General features: G+C 40.8%; 1 protein-coding gene across 10 annotated transcripts in view; it reads right to left on the bottom strand.

Moving 5' to 3' along the window:
- The window catches only part of LOC147307855 (disco-interacting protein 2 homolog C), a 202,086-nt gene that overhangs the window by 44,195 nt on the left and 141,774 nt on the right, over positions 1 to 16,117 (bottom strand). For all 10 annotated transcript variants that reach the window (XM_086272273.1, XM_086272275.1, XM_086272276.1 and 7 more), the window contains 4 exons: positions 14,938 to 15,099; positions 12,548 to 12,667; positions 10,417 to 10,614; positions 4,150 to 4,241 (listed from right to left, as the gene is read on the bottom strand). In XM_086272273.1, coding sequence (XP_086128399.1) covers positions 4,150 to 4,241; positions 10,417 to 10,614; positions 12,548 to 12,667; positions 14,938 to 15,099 — 572 coding nt within the window. The remainder of the gene's footprint in view (positions 1 to 4,149; positions 4,242 to 10,416; positions 10,615 to 12,547; positions 12,668 to 14,937; positions 15,100 to 16,117) is intronic.

The raw sequence follows: 16,117 nt of genomic DNA, 5'->3' as shown, positions 1-16,117 counted from the left end.
ATGGTGGACCCCTGCTTAAGTTCTTAATAGCTTCCATATACAGTACAGTACACCACAAGAGTGGATGTGAGTGTGTTAATGTGTGTGTGTGTGTGGCAGAGAGTTGGCGGTATAAGCTAAGTGCACCTGAATGAATGAGAGTGGTGTAATGATGCTTTAACAGGGCTATTGTTGACATGTGCACGCCTCATTGAAGCGGGTCAGGTTTCATTTGTAAACGACAGCCGAGAGCTTCACGTTTTCTGCTTGTAAAGGCTGCAGAGTGCATGTCAGGAAACACTGCACGTACGTGAGCTGCCCACTTGTTTTCTTTACATCGCATATCTCAGTGTGACTTTCGTCCCGTCTCCCTCTCCCACAGCAGATGCCGCCCCTCCCTGAGCCTGGCTCAGAGTTTTTCTTACCCACTTCCGTCAAATGCGTTTCTCTCTTTTGTTGTTAACCTTACAATTTAAAGAGTCTCGTTATTGTGATTCGGTGCTATATAAATAAAACTGAATTGAACTGAACTGCCATACATTCATGGAAATTCTTGATGCAAAACATGCAGAGCTATTCATTGCTTCATGAAAAGTCAGAAAGCTGGGCTAGAAGACTAGAAAGTACTGAATGAATAAAGAGGAATATCTGTCTGAAAATGATCTCGGTGGGAGAACAATGTCAGAACTGTAAAGATGTGCTGTTGCACCAGCTTTCTTTGGTACCAAGTAAATGCGAAATTATTCCAACTTACATCTGATCCTCGTTAAGCATTCTTTCTGCAGTGAGGAAACCCGATCTCAACAAGACTTGCATAACAGCGATGACACAAAAAGAACGGCTCTAATGCAACACACTAGGCCATTAACTAGTTACATGTTGCAGCGTTGTGTTCTGTAGTGGTAATGGACATCACAGCTACAATGATGTTAATACAAGCATGGGTCCTTCAATTATCTGCACAATGAAAGCTTAGAAGAAAAAAACACTTCCTGTGCACTTGTATACAATTGGGAATGAAATATGATACTTTTGTTATTATTGCACAGAAGGACAAAAGTGTGATGGTGAAGTTCAAAATGCATGAAATAACTGCATTGTACTGCAAATATAAGTATCTGCACAGACAGCATGCTAACACAAAGCTAGTGAAGAACCCAGAGCGGTGTTAAAGACGAGTGTACGCTGGCCCCCAGCCCAGCAGCCAGAGCCTGGACTTCAATAAGTAAATACCTTTACCTGTTTCTACAGCACAATCACAGTGGAGATGGCTTTGAACCTCAAACTTAAACACCAGAAGAAATATCATATGCATGTTTTGATTTGGAGGGTATGCATGTGACAAACATAGGAAAAAAAGAGAAATTCGGTGCAAATCTCAGACAATCCATCCATCCGTACTGGACAGGTACTCCTGAGTGCACCGTGCATTATGGGATTAACACTTCTCAGTTGAAAGTTCTTTATTGTCATTCATCATAAGACCAAATGACAGAACGAGATGACATTATTCAGGTCTCGGTGCTGGTAAGGATTAAAATATAGAAAGCTCTCATTAAAAAGTAATTTAAAAGTAAAGATCTAAGTGAATGTAATAATAAAAAAATAAAAGAAATTGAATTTAACGAACTTGATGATTGTGTGGTGCTCAGAGCCTCTGGGAAATGTTTTTTACTCCTTTCTCATTTTAGTTTTTTCACCTCTGTAATGACTCCCCCCGTGTCACATGTCACCACAGCTTTTTAAAAAACTCATTTTGTATGAAAATTACTGCCATTTGATGCTCTTTGCCAGAGTTGGAGTCCGTTTGGATCAGCAGTCCCCTGCAATAATGATGTCATATTAAAAATGTAATTCAAAAACAAAACTTGGCACAAGAGGACTTGTTAAAGAGAAACCACATCCACAGTTTTATCTGATTCTTCAGCAGCATCATTCCCTGAAACCTTACTGAACTTGTTTCTCTGCACAGAAACACAAAACCTCTAACGTAATTTCATAAAGTAACAACTCCTTTATTGTTGCTCGCGTGTAATTAAATCTCATCGGCTTTCTAAACATTCTCCTGTTGAAACCTATTTGTTTAATCGTTCTGCAAAGCACTCTGCTCAGGTGAGATACTGAAAATATGCAGTGTAATTTCTCTAAAAGCTCCAGCAAAAATGTCTTCTAAACAAATTACAGGGGAAAGAATTTGCAATGTAATTAAACACACAGCCTTCTGGCTGAAAACGTCACACGCTGGCATGGAGCCAGTCTTGACTCAGTCTCCCACTGAGCTGGAAATTAAGCTTAAAATAAAGAAGAACGAGGGGCAAGAAGTATGGGTGTCACGTGGCAGCAGAAACATGTGGGAGCATTACTGAACCTTTTTCCACTTAAGCATGATTTCATGTGTGGAGGCATGTGGAGTGTTGGGTAATAGGGGGCTCTGAGCATAATGTGATGATTAGCATGGAACAGAAGAAAGGAAGCACAATGCAAGAGTCCATGTTTAAAGTATTAAGTAACCTCCATGTGGCGGATTTTGCATAAATCCTGAGAGGTGACGTCAACAAACTCTCTCGCTGCTTTTTGATTTACAAATACCAAAAGAAACAAAGCGGGAAGAGGCTGATGTTTGTGAGTCCAGCTCTTTATACAGGACGCTTCATAATAGCTCACTGGAATAACTTCTTACAAATATTATGATGTAGCATTTTTCTTGTTACAGAGTATTAAAGTGAAGCTGTAGAACGAGAGAGGAGAGAGGAGAGGAGAGGAGAGAGGAAAGGAGAGGAGGAGAGAGGTGAGAGGCGAGAGGAGACAGGAGAGAGGAGAGACGAGAGGAGAGACGAGAGAGGCGAGAGGAAAGGAGAGAGGCGAGGAGAGAGGAGAGGAGAGGAGAGGAGAGAGGCGAGAGGCGAGAGGGGAGGACACGCACCAAAGGTTCTGGGTGGAAAAAAACTAAATTGACACATTTCTTTGATGGTGGAAAAAAAGGAATTGCTTCAGGAAACCGCTCTGACAGCTTCCTTGTTGATGAAAAGTGTCATACGCAGGAAAAATGTGTCACTTGTTACTGAGAGGTCTGAACAAAACAGAAGGTTGAAAAGGAAAAATGTAATGAAACGGTAAACCAGTCTGACTGCCCGGTGATAGCAATGAAAATCAATTATAATTACTATCCAGGAACACAGCGACCTTCAGCACCGTTATCTGTCTGAAAGGATTAAAAAAGAGAAAACCTGCAGTGAAACGTTAGACATAGAAACGTATGGTCACACTTCTTTTGGTGCTAACTTTACTGCATATGAATTTCACTTAAAGTTCCAATATTTTAAAAAGAGTGCATTGAAATGAATCATACAGCAACAATTTCTAAAGTTTACAGCAGTCAATTAGTAGCCAAGTGCAACAATACTTAACCGAATGACAAATGCAGTCTTAACACGCTTTGCAAAATATTTTGTTAGAAGAAGAACACAGAGTTGTTTTCTAACCACAAGCTGTTTTCACTCACAGACAACATGAACTAGAAAAAAATGTGTCTGCTGTCGCTACAACAACCTTCATTTACTAGCCCGATGTTCTTTCTGCGTGAAGTAAAGCAGCATATTATCAACTTTAACACTTTGGCGAGCCTCATGATGCACAGTTTTTATGTTTCTGTACCACGGACAGTGACAGGCTCTCCGATCAATCCTTTCAGTTTTTAAAAAAACAAATAAACAAGAAATATAAACTAAAACAAAAACACCCTCCGGAGCTGAAAACTGAAGCCAAACAGTGCAGTTCCTGCATGAGGCCCTTGTGCACACGCTTACTGACACTACATGGGAGTGTCTCAAACATACTGGATTACATAACCTACTCTAAACTCATAACAATTTAAAAAAATAACACAGAAACCAAACAAAGCGAGCTAAAATAAACTAAAACAACTCCCACGTCAAGAACTGAGGTCTGACGGTTGACTGGGTGTCTCATAAAGTCACATCTGATGACCCTCCAACGCATTATTGGAAATAACTGCTTGTTTCTGTGTTACCAGATCACTTGCAGATCCTTTTCTCTTTTTCCCCCAATTGTGGCCTCGCACTCATTTCCCCCCCTTGGAAAATCTTCCCCTTTGTTCTCTCTGCGGCTCTCTCCATCTCAGCCCATCATGAATGCTTTTGCCTCACTCACCCGGTCTCCAGGTCTCACGAGCGGTTCTTGTTTGGTTCCCAGTTTGTGCAGCAGATTGTACGCCACCTTCACACTTCTGGACCACAGTTTACCTGCAAAAACATTTAAACGATGACGTCACACAATAGCTAGTGCAGACAGATAAAAGGTGAAGCACGTCTTTGAGAAACGGTTTGAAGTGACCGATAACAAGTTCAAGATGTTGTTGATGAAATACGTCCTCTAGAGATCAAGAGGTGGACTGTCAGGAAGCCTTTCTGTACCCAATAAAAGCATGAAAGAAACATCTCTGTGGGAACAGAGGATGACAACATGAGCCCCCATATGTAACAAATTACAGCACTGATATGACACGTGATTTTTAAAATACTTTGAAGTTTGACGGTACACCTTGTGGGCGGACTGCTATGAAGGTAATCGTATAGATTTCATAACATCCAATAAATCAAATGCTCCTCGTGACTTTGGTGTAATTGGATCCATGCAGGCTGATACTTTGCAGTTATGGTCAAAGCCTCGGGACATTAAAGGAAGTCATATAGGCTGCATTAGGATGATACTAAACAGATAAAGAGATTCAGTGTCTAGATAAGTGCAGCTGTTACTTTAAACTTTAGGTAGCACAAACCAAGCGCTTACAAAGCAGTTTAAAAATACTTTCTTCTTACAGAAGGTGTCTGTCAAAGGAACTTTCAATCTCCCTGTAAATATAAAGTTATTAAATATTATCTGATCTTTCTGATCGGTTTCATTTTCCCTGGCAGACGGACCCCGCTCTGTTCATTAATGCAGTAACTCACAACAATGGAATCAATTTCCTTCCTATTTCTTTTTCCCCCCCTAATTCAGACTGGCAGATGCAGATATTATGCATGGGCGATCCAGCATGAATTCTTTCTTGTTTTTTTTATGCTAAATGAGTTTTTTTTCCTGGTGTTTGTCTGAACTAATGAAATGAAGAAAAGCTTTAGGATCCCAGGAGGAAAACAGACAGTTTGGACCACAAAAAGCAAAGTTAACTGCAGACAAACATCAGCTACAAACATAATTTCTTAAAAGCGAAGCACCCTACGTCCCGTTGTTTACAGGTGATGTCAGGAAAGCTTGTTGGAGAAAATTATAAACGAACTTATCTACTGGTGGACCTGTGGACTTTTATTTCCTCTGCCTGCCTCTTATTGATTTTGGGATAAACTAAGGATCTGAACCAATTCCCAGTATGAGATAAAACATAATGATGAATATAATGATTCTGGACTGTGAAGAATGCACAGCTTCTCTCTGCTCTAGTAGAGAGAAGCTGTGCATTTTTGGACTGGAGTCCAAAAATAAGAAAGCTGAAACTCAGCATGGAAGTTATGAAATTTATCATTTATCTTGAAATAAATCCTAAAGATTTAAATATGTCCTTCTAATCAATGCTATAGTACAAGAAAAAAAAAGTCTATTCCTGTGAGTTCTCATTGGTTGATTTTTTTTTTAATTAAGAAAACTTTAAAGTACTTTTGTTTGGTTTTGTTTTTTTATTCTAGAAAGACAAAGATAATGCAGCAAACTCCAGGGCTTAAAAATGAAGCCAACGTGGGCGTGCAAAAAGATAAAAAATAAAAAGATGTAGTTCCTCTAATGACCACTTGAGGCTTTTTGTACAAGAGCATAAATCCCCACAGACTTCCTGTTAAAATGCCCATCCTTACAGCATTAATATACATGGCTGCAGGCTGTGTGGTGAATTATAACTCACCAATTTAAATGTTATTAAAATATGAAGATTGCTATTGTTAGCTCATAATACCCTCATCGGGACCTGCTGAGGTCACGAACAAATAGACTCAAGGACAGCTTTTACGACAGGGCAATAGCCCTAATCAATGTAAATAGCTGACCTGACTGGATACCTCCCTGGACTTTTTTAGGGGGAGGTAACAATGTTTAAAACAATAACAATAATATTTATATTTATAACAAGGTGCAATAATAATTAATGTGCAATAATAACAGTGTGCAATACACATACACTTATTCTTCTTTTTTATACTAAGTTAATATACTGTGTTGTGTTGTTTGTTGCGTTGTGATGTGTCATATCGTGTCGTGTTGTGTTATATGTAGTGCCGACATAGGACAGTTTTTCCAATTTCATTGTACTACTGTACTATGTATGACTGTGCAATGACAATAAAGAGTTATCTTATCTTATCATAATATGATCCCTTCTATACTTTGAAAAAACAAACTTGAAGGAGGCCAAACTGCTAACTTTGGGACTTCAAATCGGTCCAGAAGCGAATGTATGATGTCATGATGGTTACGTCCCTTTTTTATATACAGTCTATGGAGAAAACATTATTATTCAGCTAAAGAGTTCAAAGTTCCATATTTGCTCCATGAGATTGTTAAACATACTGTTTACTACCAGTAGCGCTGCCTCTAAGTAAAGGATTAAGTGGAGACATAAGAAAAGATGATGAGCTAACATCTGCAGACAGAACTCTGGTGCTTAAACAGGATTTGTATTTCTTGCAGAGAACACTCCAAACAAAAGCAGATGGACAGAAGGGTAATCAAAGGAAGACATCAAAGCGAGAGCATCCCAAACACAGAGAAATAAAAAGTTTACGCTTCCTCTGCACGCTGAACACAAATCCGTGCAGATTTATCGATAATGTGATTTGTTGGAGAATAACACCACAGGATCAAAGCGTGCCGAGAAACTTCTCGTCTATTGAAATAGAAATATGTCTGTCTCCTGCCCCTTACGTGGGGTTATCTGCAGTGCAGAGCGGTGAGGGTTGAGTTTAAGGACAGCCGGAGAATTCTGCATCATGAATTCTCTCTCTGTTCTCCAGAGGCGGAGGACGACTCGAAAGGAAGATACAAAACAAGTTTGTCTTTGTTGGCCGACATCAAAGGGAAGACACGACAGGAATGAAAGATGCGGCAGACATGGAAAGAGAATGGCTGAACTTTAGATTCAGCACTGCACTGCACACACGCACACATAATCTCACCGTGTTTTTGTCTCTGGTGGCGGTCTCCGAGCGCTGGCTGAAGACATTTCACAGTCTGGTGAGCGCTCATATCGCCTCATCATCGGCAGCGAGCTCGCTCCCCACGAATCAGTTAGTTCAGTCACACACGCAAATAAACACACAAACACATCCAGTGCCAATTTGAAGCACCTGCAGTAAAGTTGCCGCCTATTCATGTTAATCCTGCGTGAACTCATGCGTGCGACAAAGGTGCTCGAGCGCCATCAACATCAGCAGAGATAAGAAATGACACTTAGGCGTACTTCAACTTCTCCTGAGAATCTTTAGATACCTTCATCATTTTGAATCAGAACACAACGAGGCCTCTTACTGAGAAACACTGGACTGGCCACTTGTTCTGATAGGACCCATTTAAGGAGTGTTGCCATTTAAAAAAGAAATAGGTGTCAGGTGATGGGCTGGGTGGACAAATACATACACTAGTGTTGTGCATATTATATTGATCCGATTCCAAGTGAAGATAGATATAAAAATAATGGCACGGCCAGGTGTACCCCTCAGCCTCCTAACAGATTTGTTGCATTCACAAGATTTTCAGAAAACTTGACCTCTGACCTTGAATTTGAAATTGAGGTCGCCGCTTTGCTCTCAATTTCACATACTAGTGCAGGGGTGTCAAACTCCAGTCCTCGAGGGCCGGTGTCCTGAAACGTTTAAATGTGTCCCTGCTGCAACACACCTGAATAAAATTAGTAGGTCTTTGGCAAAACTCTATAGAACTTGACTGCATGCTGAAGTGGTAACCCCTAACCCTACTCAAGTAAATGTGTTTGGAAAAATGTAGTTCTGAAAGTACTTTTATTGCATCATGTTAACTCATGAGCTGCTGTAACACAAATCAAATGGCTGAATTGCCACATTGGCAGGCAGTCAGTCTACAGAATCTTACTAATGACCTACTAATTGTATTCAGGTGTGTTGCAGCAGGGACACATGTAAAAGTTTCAGGACACCGGCTCTCAAGGACTGGAGTTTGACACCCGTGTACTAGGGCAGCGGTCCCCAACCCCCGGGCCTTGGACCGGTACCGGTCCGTGAGTCGTTTGGTTTGGAGTTGAGGCTCAGGTGTGAAATGTATAGTTTTCAGGCTTTTTATCGGTTTTCAGCATTATTTTGTTATCGTTTTTATCGCTTACTCGGTTTTCCTTGGTCTTTTCACGTGTGTTATGAATAAACCTTCTTTTTTTCGGTACCGGTACTAGTTTTATTTTGTTGTATTTATCCGTGACACCTTAAAGGCCGGTCCATGAAAATATTGTCGGGCATAAACCGGTCCGTGGCGCAAAAAAGGTTGAGGACCGCTGTACTAGGGTGTCCGTGTTGCCCGCCTGTCTACCTGCCCGGCAGGGTGACAACAACACCCCATCAACCTTTTACAGCTGAGGGGGCAAAACAAGCTTATGTAGGGCAGAGCAGTGTGTGTTGCTTTATGAGATGAATCATTATTTTGAAGCACCTGCTTTTAATGACCACTTAATCATTGTGATTTACTGAGATTACTATGATTATGATTATTTTCCACAACAACTTTTTAGCGTTTTGTCTATTTTGGAGACTTATTTTTTTTCTCTAAAGCCCTTCGGTTCAAATTCTGTTTTTTTAAATTTGTGCCACAGGATATAAACAAAAGACATGACAGTTCAGATATTTTTCATAGTTGATGGCTGAATTTTTTTTTCCCGTTTCCATCAAAAGAATTTATTTAACACAATTCAGTGGACTGCATACTGAACAGAAACAATGTATCAATCTTATCGCGCTAGTATGGATCCAATACCAGCGTTGGTATCAATGCTATCGGTGTTTGGATATATCCACCTCTAACACAAACACCCAACTGAAATTTAGTAAAGCCTGAAGGCTCAGTAAAGATTATGGACAAAATTATACTAGCATGCTTTAGTCTACTCATTATTGTAATATACTGACTATTTTAGACTTAGACGGAGGTTTTTACTTGTTATGAAACCTCTTCGTTGTCACTGGGGGGGCACGCTGCAGCTTTAAGTAAAAGATCTGAGAGCTTCTTCCAATTCATTTGGGTGCATGCCTGTGTGATGCTGGGTATGCGTGGTGTGATGTGTCTGGAGTCCTCTCAGTGTAATTTCATTCTCCCCTCTGTACAGCTGGGAGGTTTGACTCTAAATTCATGAGGACCCTGAGAGAAGCAGCTCTGTTCACGGCAGCTAAATTTCTTCATACCCTCCGGACCTGAAGTCGTTTTCTCTGCTGCTGTTTGGGAGATGAATAACTCGGTCGCCTTCAAGCGAAGAACAAGAGAACTTGTTCCAATTTGGGTGTAGATTTAAACTGTGGCATTGAGCCGGGGGACGACGTGATGGGATTCAGCTGCAGCGAATGTGTTTAGGGAGCTGGGACGATGGCAGCGCTGGGGGCCAGAAGGCTGTTACATGTTTGGTATCGGGTTATGTTACTGTTTACTTTGCAACATGTTCTCATTTATGGCTGCTAAAGACTTGCTTTAGTTAATGTTTACGTTATGCTGACCGATTCGAGGCTAAATAGGATTTGTATTTCTGCAGGATGCACTGTGGTCTAGCAGTGCTTGCTTCTGCAAAAGCAAAGATCGGTGTCCATAACCATTAATGTTTGAAACAGAGCACCAAAGTCAGCCGAGTCTGTGTACAGAAACTAATACTAGAGGGCACAGAAGGAAGGTTTTCATATTTTTTCAAGAAGCTGTGCTGAAAGTCGCACAGGAAACAATTCATCTTAAAACATTTTCTCAAAGTTTGAACCTTCAGGATAAAAAAAACTTTTCCACCCTCTATAGCAGAGCAGTTTTCTTTTCAGGCATCTTTCTTCACACTTGCTAATGTGCTTAGCACCCTGTCTGGCTGCCATTAGGGGAATTATGCTCACACAGCGGGTGTTAAACATTGTTTGGTGCTACACTTAATCAGCTTGGAAAAGCCACCATATGTGCCGAAAACAAGATGCAGTTCAAAGAAAAAGAAAAACCCTCTTTTATGCACATATTACAAACATTTTTTGTTCTCTTTCATCGTGTGTTATGACAGTATTTTGAAGACTGGTCGCTAGGACGATTTATTTGTGGTCATGTGAGGCGTCCGATGTTCATTTTGGATTTTCGTCTTCACACAAAAATATTTCAACCCTTTTTCCTTCAGCTCAGATCCGAAGATTTGACCTTTGGGATGACATGCCGCGATGCAGGATTTCCAAGACTTACCATATGTGAGGACGTAGAGCGGCTTGCCGTTAGTATCCATGGTAGTGAGACACGGGGCCTTCGGAGAGATGGTGCCCCACCTCTGAAGGGCTGCCTCCAGAGAAGGGGGCCAGTTGGTCACCACGCCCAGCTGCTCACCCCGCATGGGTACCATCTGTGCCCCTTCAGCCTTGGGCTGGTTAGGGTCTGGCTGTTGGACTGCAAGTGAGCACGAGAAAACAGAAGAAGAAAATAATTTTTAGTCATTTTTACTTATAATATGTATAAGATTGATTTAACAAGCACCAAAAATACTCACTAAAATATCTTTTAAATGTTTGTTTAAATTACAGTGACCAGTTATTTTAGGAAATAAGGTGGAGAAAATATGGTCACAAATGCATTCTGCAGCATGGTAACAAGGCCAGACATACACCCAGTGCCACATGAGGAAAAAATGGAAGACCTGCTACAGATGGTCAACATCGTGAGGTCAGTCTGGATTTACAGGAAGAGACGGATGAGTCCGCCTGAATCTAGGAACTTTCCTAAGAGGAACGTTCCTGCCCACTACTGTAAAACGTTTTAAAGGCAAACGGTGGTCACGTCAACCACGTCCAAAATATTCACCCGACCATCAAACCACCACAAATGAACTATTTTCTCCCATTTAAGTCAAGTTTCCTCAAATAATCAGTCCAGCTGTTCAGGTCACAGTGAAATTAATACATTTATGTTTCTTGGTTCTTTACGATCTGCAACTTTTATTGCAGATTACAGGACATCAAATATCTTTAACTTTGCTTTTATGCTTTTTTAATAGATTGAAAAGACATAATGTCAACCAGCGACCTTTTATGAACAATATGACAAAGCTGATATTAAATTAACCCGTATAAATCAATAGAATATCATAATACAGAATTGTTTATTCTTATGAGTTCACTGTATTATACAGCCATGTAGAAATGTGCGTGTTAGGAATAATGAAACATTTACTGCGTGTCACCACTGCTGTAAGACAGAAAGTTCACAGGAAAGAGCTTTTAATCAAGCAAAACGCCCTGCTAATGAATTTCAACGACATACTGAACCAAACCGAGTCTTTCCAACATTTGCTATTCATGCTTAAATTATGAATTAACTTCTGGCTCTGCAGCGTTTGATGCTGAAAACAGAAGGAAATATTCATCAGTTAGACTCTGCTTTGTCAGAGGAGACTTTAGGGAATGAGGTTCAGTCATTTGTCTGCATAGATTATTTTTCAAAAGTTTTAGCAAAATATATGTTTTTACCACCACTCAACTTTAGGTCAACACTGAAAGAAAGACTGGCAGAATCATTGTAATGTTACGTATTTGTTTTAAGCCTGGAGATTTGCATTTTGGCTCCAGCTGTGTTGGGGGGGAGCCAAAATATCAGGATAGGCTGGAGTACCAAGTTATCAGCTAATGCTAACAAGCTAGGTTAGCATAAACTGTATGAGTGCATCACACAGGCACATGCTAATTAAAATGCTAATTAGCTCCAAGTAATATACAAATAATAACTACAGTTTCACTCACTCAACTGTTAGACGTCAGGGAATCACCCAAAAAGCCACCAATATAAAAAGCTAAGCTAAGTAACCTAATTTAGCCCCTAACCACGCTACCTAGAGACTGGTTGGTGACACCCTGGCAACCACTGGTCACCAAGGAAAAATGTGTAATCTCTTGGCTGCTGGAAGAAACTATGATACAAAGTTAACGTTTCCCCTTTGGAAAGTTGTTGCAATGGTAGGGGACAGCTTTTACTTTGAAGGTTCTCCATTTCCAGCTTGTGTTGCATAGGTTTCACTACTGCTTAGGGAGTGTTTGCAGACAAGTCAGCACCTTCCATGCAAAATACAGCAAATCACTGCAATCTGGTAGCAATCAAAGCATTCACAGGGAGGTTTTTGGTGCAGCATCCTCTTTGAGAACAACAGCTAGCTGACCACTCTCGATGTTCATATCCCATCTTCTAATGTGGATGAGGGGGTGGTCTAGGCACCAGGGGGCAACCAAGTCTTTCCTTAATTGGCTTCACACATTTTTGCAAGAACATGAATCAAAATATACAAAAACACGTATTTTCAAGTATTTTTAAGAGTGAAAAGAGAAGCTGTTACCCTCCAAAAGCTCTTCAAAGTCATCGACGAAAAACTCTCTTAATGGCGGCCGTTTGGGTCTCTTCAGAGTGTTGACGAGTTGCTGTATTTTGGCTGAAACTCTGCTGCTGACTGGAACACCTGTGGAGCGTGAACAAACACACAAAAAGACCACACGTTTTAATCCAAGTCGTAGCTTAGACTTTCTAATTGCGCTTTCACAGGTGCACACGTGAAGTAGTCGCTGCTTTCGGATTCCACTGAGCAGCCCACCGTTTCATCCGTGATAGAAAAAAATCCCCAAGTTTTAACACTACACTGAAGAGCCCTCGAGTGAGCAATCATGACAGCTGCCGTACAAAATGACACTCAAAATGCAAAAATAGCGTATGAGATGAGGTGTGGGCTCAAATTGCTCTTTCATTAAGGCCATTTTCAAACCCACAGAGTTTGTAGCCTTAAGACAAAGAAGGAAAATGAAAGTCTAAATGTGGATGTAAACAGATGTACTGGCAGACTTGGTTTGGGCTGCAGGGTGAACCAAAGACAGACGTGATGTTGTTAAGATTATTATTTCGTCTGTGTGTGAAGGTAAAGGAGCGCTACTCAGTGAAACTCGAATACTTTTGTTTTCACCCCCCTGCAGTCCTCGGGTGCTTATGCTGGTTTTTTTTGCCTTTTCTCTCGTCAGGCTTTTCTCAAGCAACTGAACACAAAGGAAGCGTCTTTTTTTCCATCCCTGGCTGTTTCACATTTATCCAGTCAAAAGATGCAACATTTAATTCATTGTACTTATCCTTGCAAAAGACCACTGCACTGTATGAACTGCCGATGTTAGAGGTTAGCTTGCAACACTCACACCAGCTGTGCGTGCGTGGGTGGATGTTAATGTACATTCATGTAAAACTCAAACTGCGACTGACCTCAGCAGCTCACCAGGAAGTACATTTCTTTTATCCAAACATTTTCTTCTGCCCCTTAAAATGTATTAAGAACATGCATAAAGTGCACGTTAATGTTTGGCGGTGCAAATTTTAATCCACCCACACATGCTGCACACGTGCTCCACATTTCAACATAAAGCGGGTGAAACAGGGCGGGAATGAAATGGTGAACGACGGATGCATGTCGCAACAGTGACCGACGAGGCGCTGCAGACGAAAATGAAGCGTGACAAGAGGAGGTGCAGTATTTGCTTTACCCAGAAAAAGGACTCTACTCTTATTCATCTGATAAATTATATTTTGTTTTCAAATTTGGGGTTTCTAGATACCTGATCGCAAGATCCACTCGATCCACTGCATACTGCAAATCTCATGTTTTATACTGTACTTCACCAACCTGTCCAAGTGTATCCTGTTTTTTGCCCAATGACAGCTGGGCTGGGCTCCCTCTGCAAACCTGAACTGCATACGTGGTTAAAACAATGGACGTCTGGATAAATGTACACAAGTTACAAAAAGGAAAATACCCTTCAAGGATAAAAAAGCCTTAAAAATTTAATATAATACTTTTTTTAAAAACTACCACAGGAAACCCTCTAAAATCAAATGTTAAATCCTCAAAAATCCAAATACTAAGTATTAATGATGAAACATCTTTCAACTAAAGCTCATCTTTGGAAATAAAAGTCTGCGCAGCCCGACTGGAAGCAACACAATAAAAAGTGTTATTTCAGATGAAATCCTGTCTACTTTGTTGCATCTCTTCCAACCAAACATCCCGACAGGGCCCCGTGTGCAAACTCTGGCATCTGATCTATCAAACCACTTCATGCATTCAGCATCTCGGCCCGCGGCAGCATCCAGTGTATTGTCTGATGAATAACTCAGTCTGCTGGAGCCTCGCGTCCCTCCAGAGAAGGAATTATTGAACTACGAACCAGCAAACTGCCAACCTCTGTCATCTTTGAGGTCTCTGCAGAAATCTGTGGATTCATCTTTTGCAGTGCTAAAAGGCATTACGAACCAAATCCGATCCCCCGCCACGTCTGGACTACAAAGAGCTGGTTTATATAACCATGAATGAAGATAAACTCTTTGTTGGATTTTGCTGATACAGTTTGTGTTGTTTAGACTACAAGATTATACACCTGCCTGTGATAAGAAGAAGAGAAACACCTGCAGAAAATTATTACCAATGAACTTTTTTGGTTTTACTTTTGCAAGAAAAATTAAAACGAAAACATTGAAACACAAAAGCAACAAAAAACACAATAAAAGCCTCACATGAATCCAAAGTAACAAAACATTCTAGCCTTCAGCTCTTCTTCTCTCATCATGATCAGGATGTTCTTCACATCCACTAAGACAGAAAATATGATGCATTCCCCCAAAGAAAATGCGACACAATCAGAGAATTTCACCTTGAAAAACACGAGCAACTGTTCATATTTGCCAGTCTTGACTCACCGTCTCCAGTTTCCATCAGCTCCGCGTTGCCGTACTTGGGCGTCTGTCTTTGGGCTGCGGTGCCAGCGCCTGGGGCTCTCTCCACCTGGATGGCGTCGGTCGCGGTGGTGTTGGCGGTATTGTTGGTGTAGCCGGTGACATCTGGAGGGGCAGAGTGGTTCTCTGGGATGTGAGAAAATAGGGAGGCGGGTTAGTACCCTCACACATCCTGCTGTTACTACACTCTAAATGTGGATCAGAAACCCAGCACAACCCAGTAAATTATAAACATATCTGCTGAATGTCAGACTAAAGAAGTTTCTACTTAAATGAAATTGACACAAGAAGTCATAGATGAAGATGAACATCAGTGAAACTGTTAGCATTAAAGCAGCTGAGGTGTCGATCGAACGGTTAAACAAAAAGTAACTGATGAAATAAAACGTTGATTAACCGATAACGACTGGAGACAACTGAAACATCGGCTGAATATTAATAAGTGTTGTGCATGCAGAAAGGACATAAGGTGTCAGTTAAGTTGTAAAGACTGAAAGCAGCGGAGTCGTCAGTTTAAATGTCGGTTGAATCACCAGTTCTTGAGCCAGCAGAGGCGAAACATCAGTGCCTGAAAACAGCTGTGGCTTCAACAGGCTTTCAGACAGGAAGTGACACAGACAGTCAATGAAATTCAGATAATTAACAAAGTTAATGCTTTAGATATTTTAGTCTGTTTTACTAAAGACGGTTCCATAACCTATTGTCTCATGCAGCAGGTAGTTTAGGAAGGACATTGAAAGTATAGCAAAGCAATAGTAACGTTTGTTTGTGTGCTTATAGGAAAAGTTCAAGATGTAGACTTTATTAACCTGCTATAAAGGCAATAAAATGATTTCTAGTAAAATTCTTAAAGATATGTGGATAAAAACACTATTGGAAGCCACAAGAGAAAGAAAATTAGGAAGAAATTCACTGACTACCAAAGAATCTTTAAAGACGAATCATGTCGGGGGCTTAAAGATGTGACACACTTCAAAAAAATAGAGCAAAAATCCACCAGAACCACCAAATCCCTCCAGAATCTCCCAATCATTCCTCACTGATCGCTCCACAAACCGCTCATTTCACCACCACCTCCCTCTACTGCAACATCTGCCTCTCTCTCGAGCAAAAAAAAGAAACAAAAAAGACTCCATTTCCATCA

The sequence above is a fragment of the Aulonocara sp. 'chitande type north' Nkhata Bay genome, linkage group LG18 (genome assembly GCF_057382095.1).
Source record: "Aulonocara sp. 'chitande type north' Nkhata Bay isolate Kocher_YH1m ecotype deep benthic linkage group LG18, A_spYH_male_GT1.1, whole genome shotgun sequence".
Taxonomy (NCBI): domain Eukaryota; kingdom Metazoa; phylum Chordata; class Actinopteri; order Cichliformes; family Cichlidae; genus Aulonocara; species Aulonocara sp. 'chitande type north' Nkhata Bay.
This window is presented reverse-complemented; position numbering and strand designations above follow the sequence as displayed.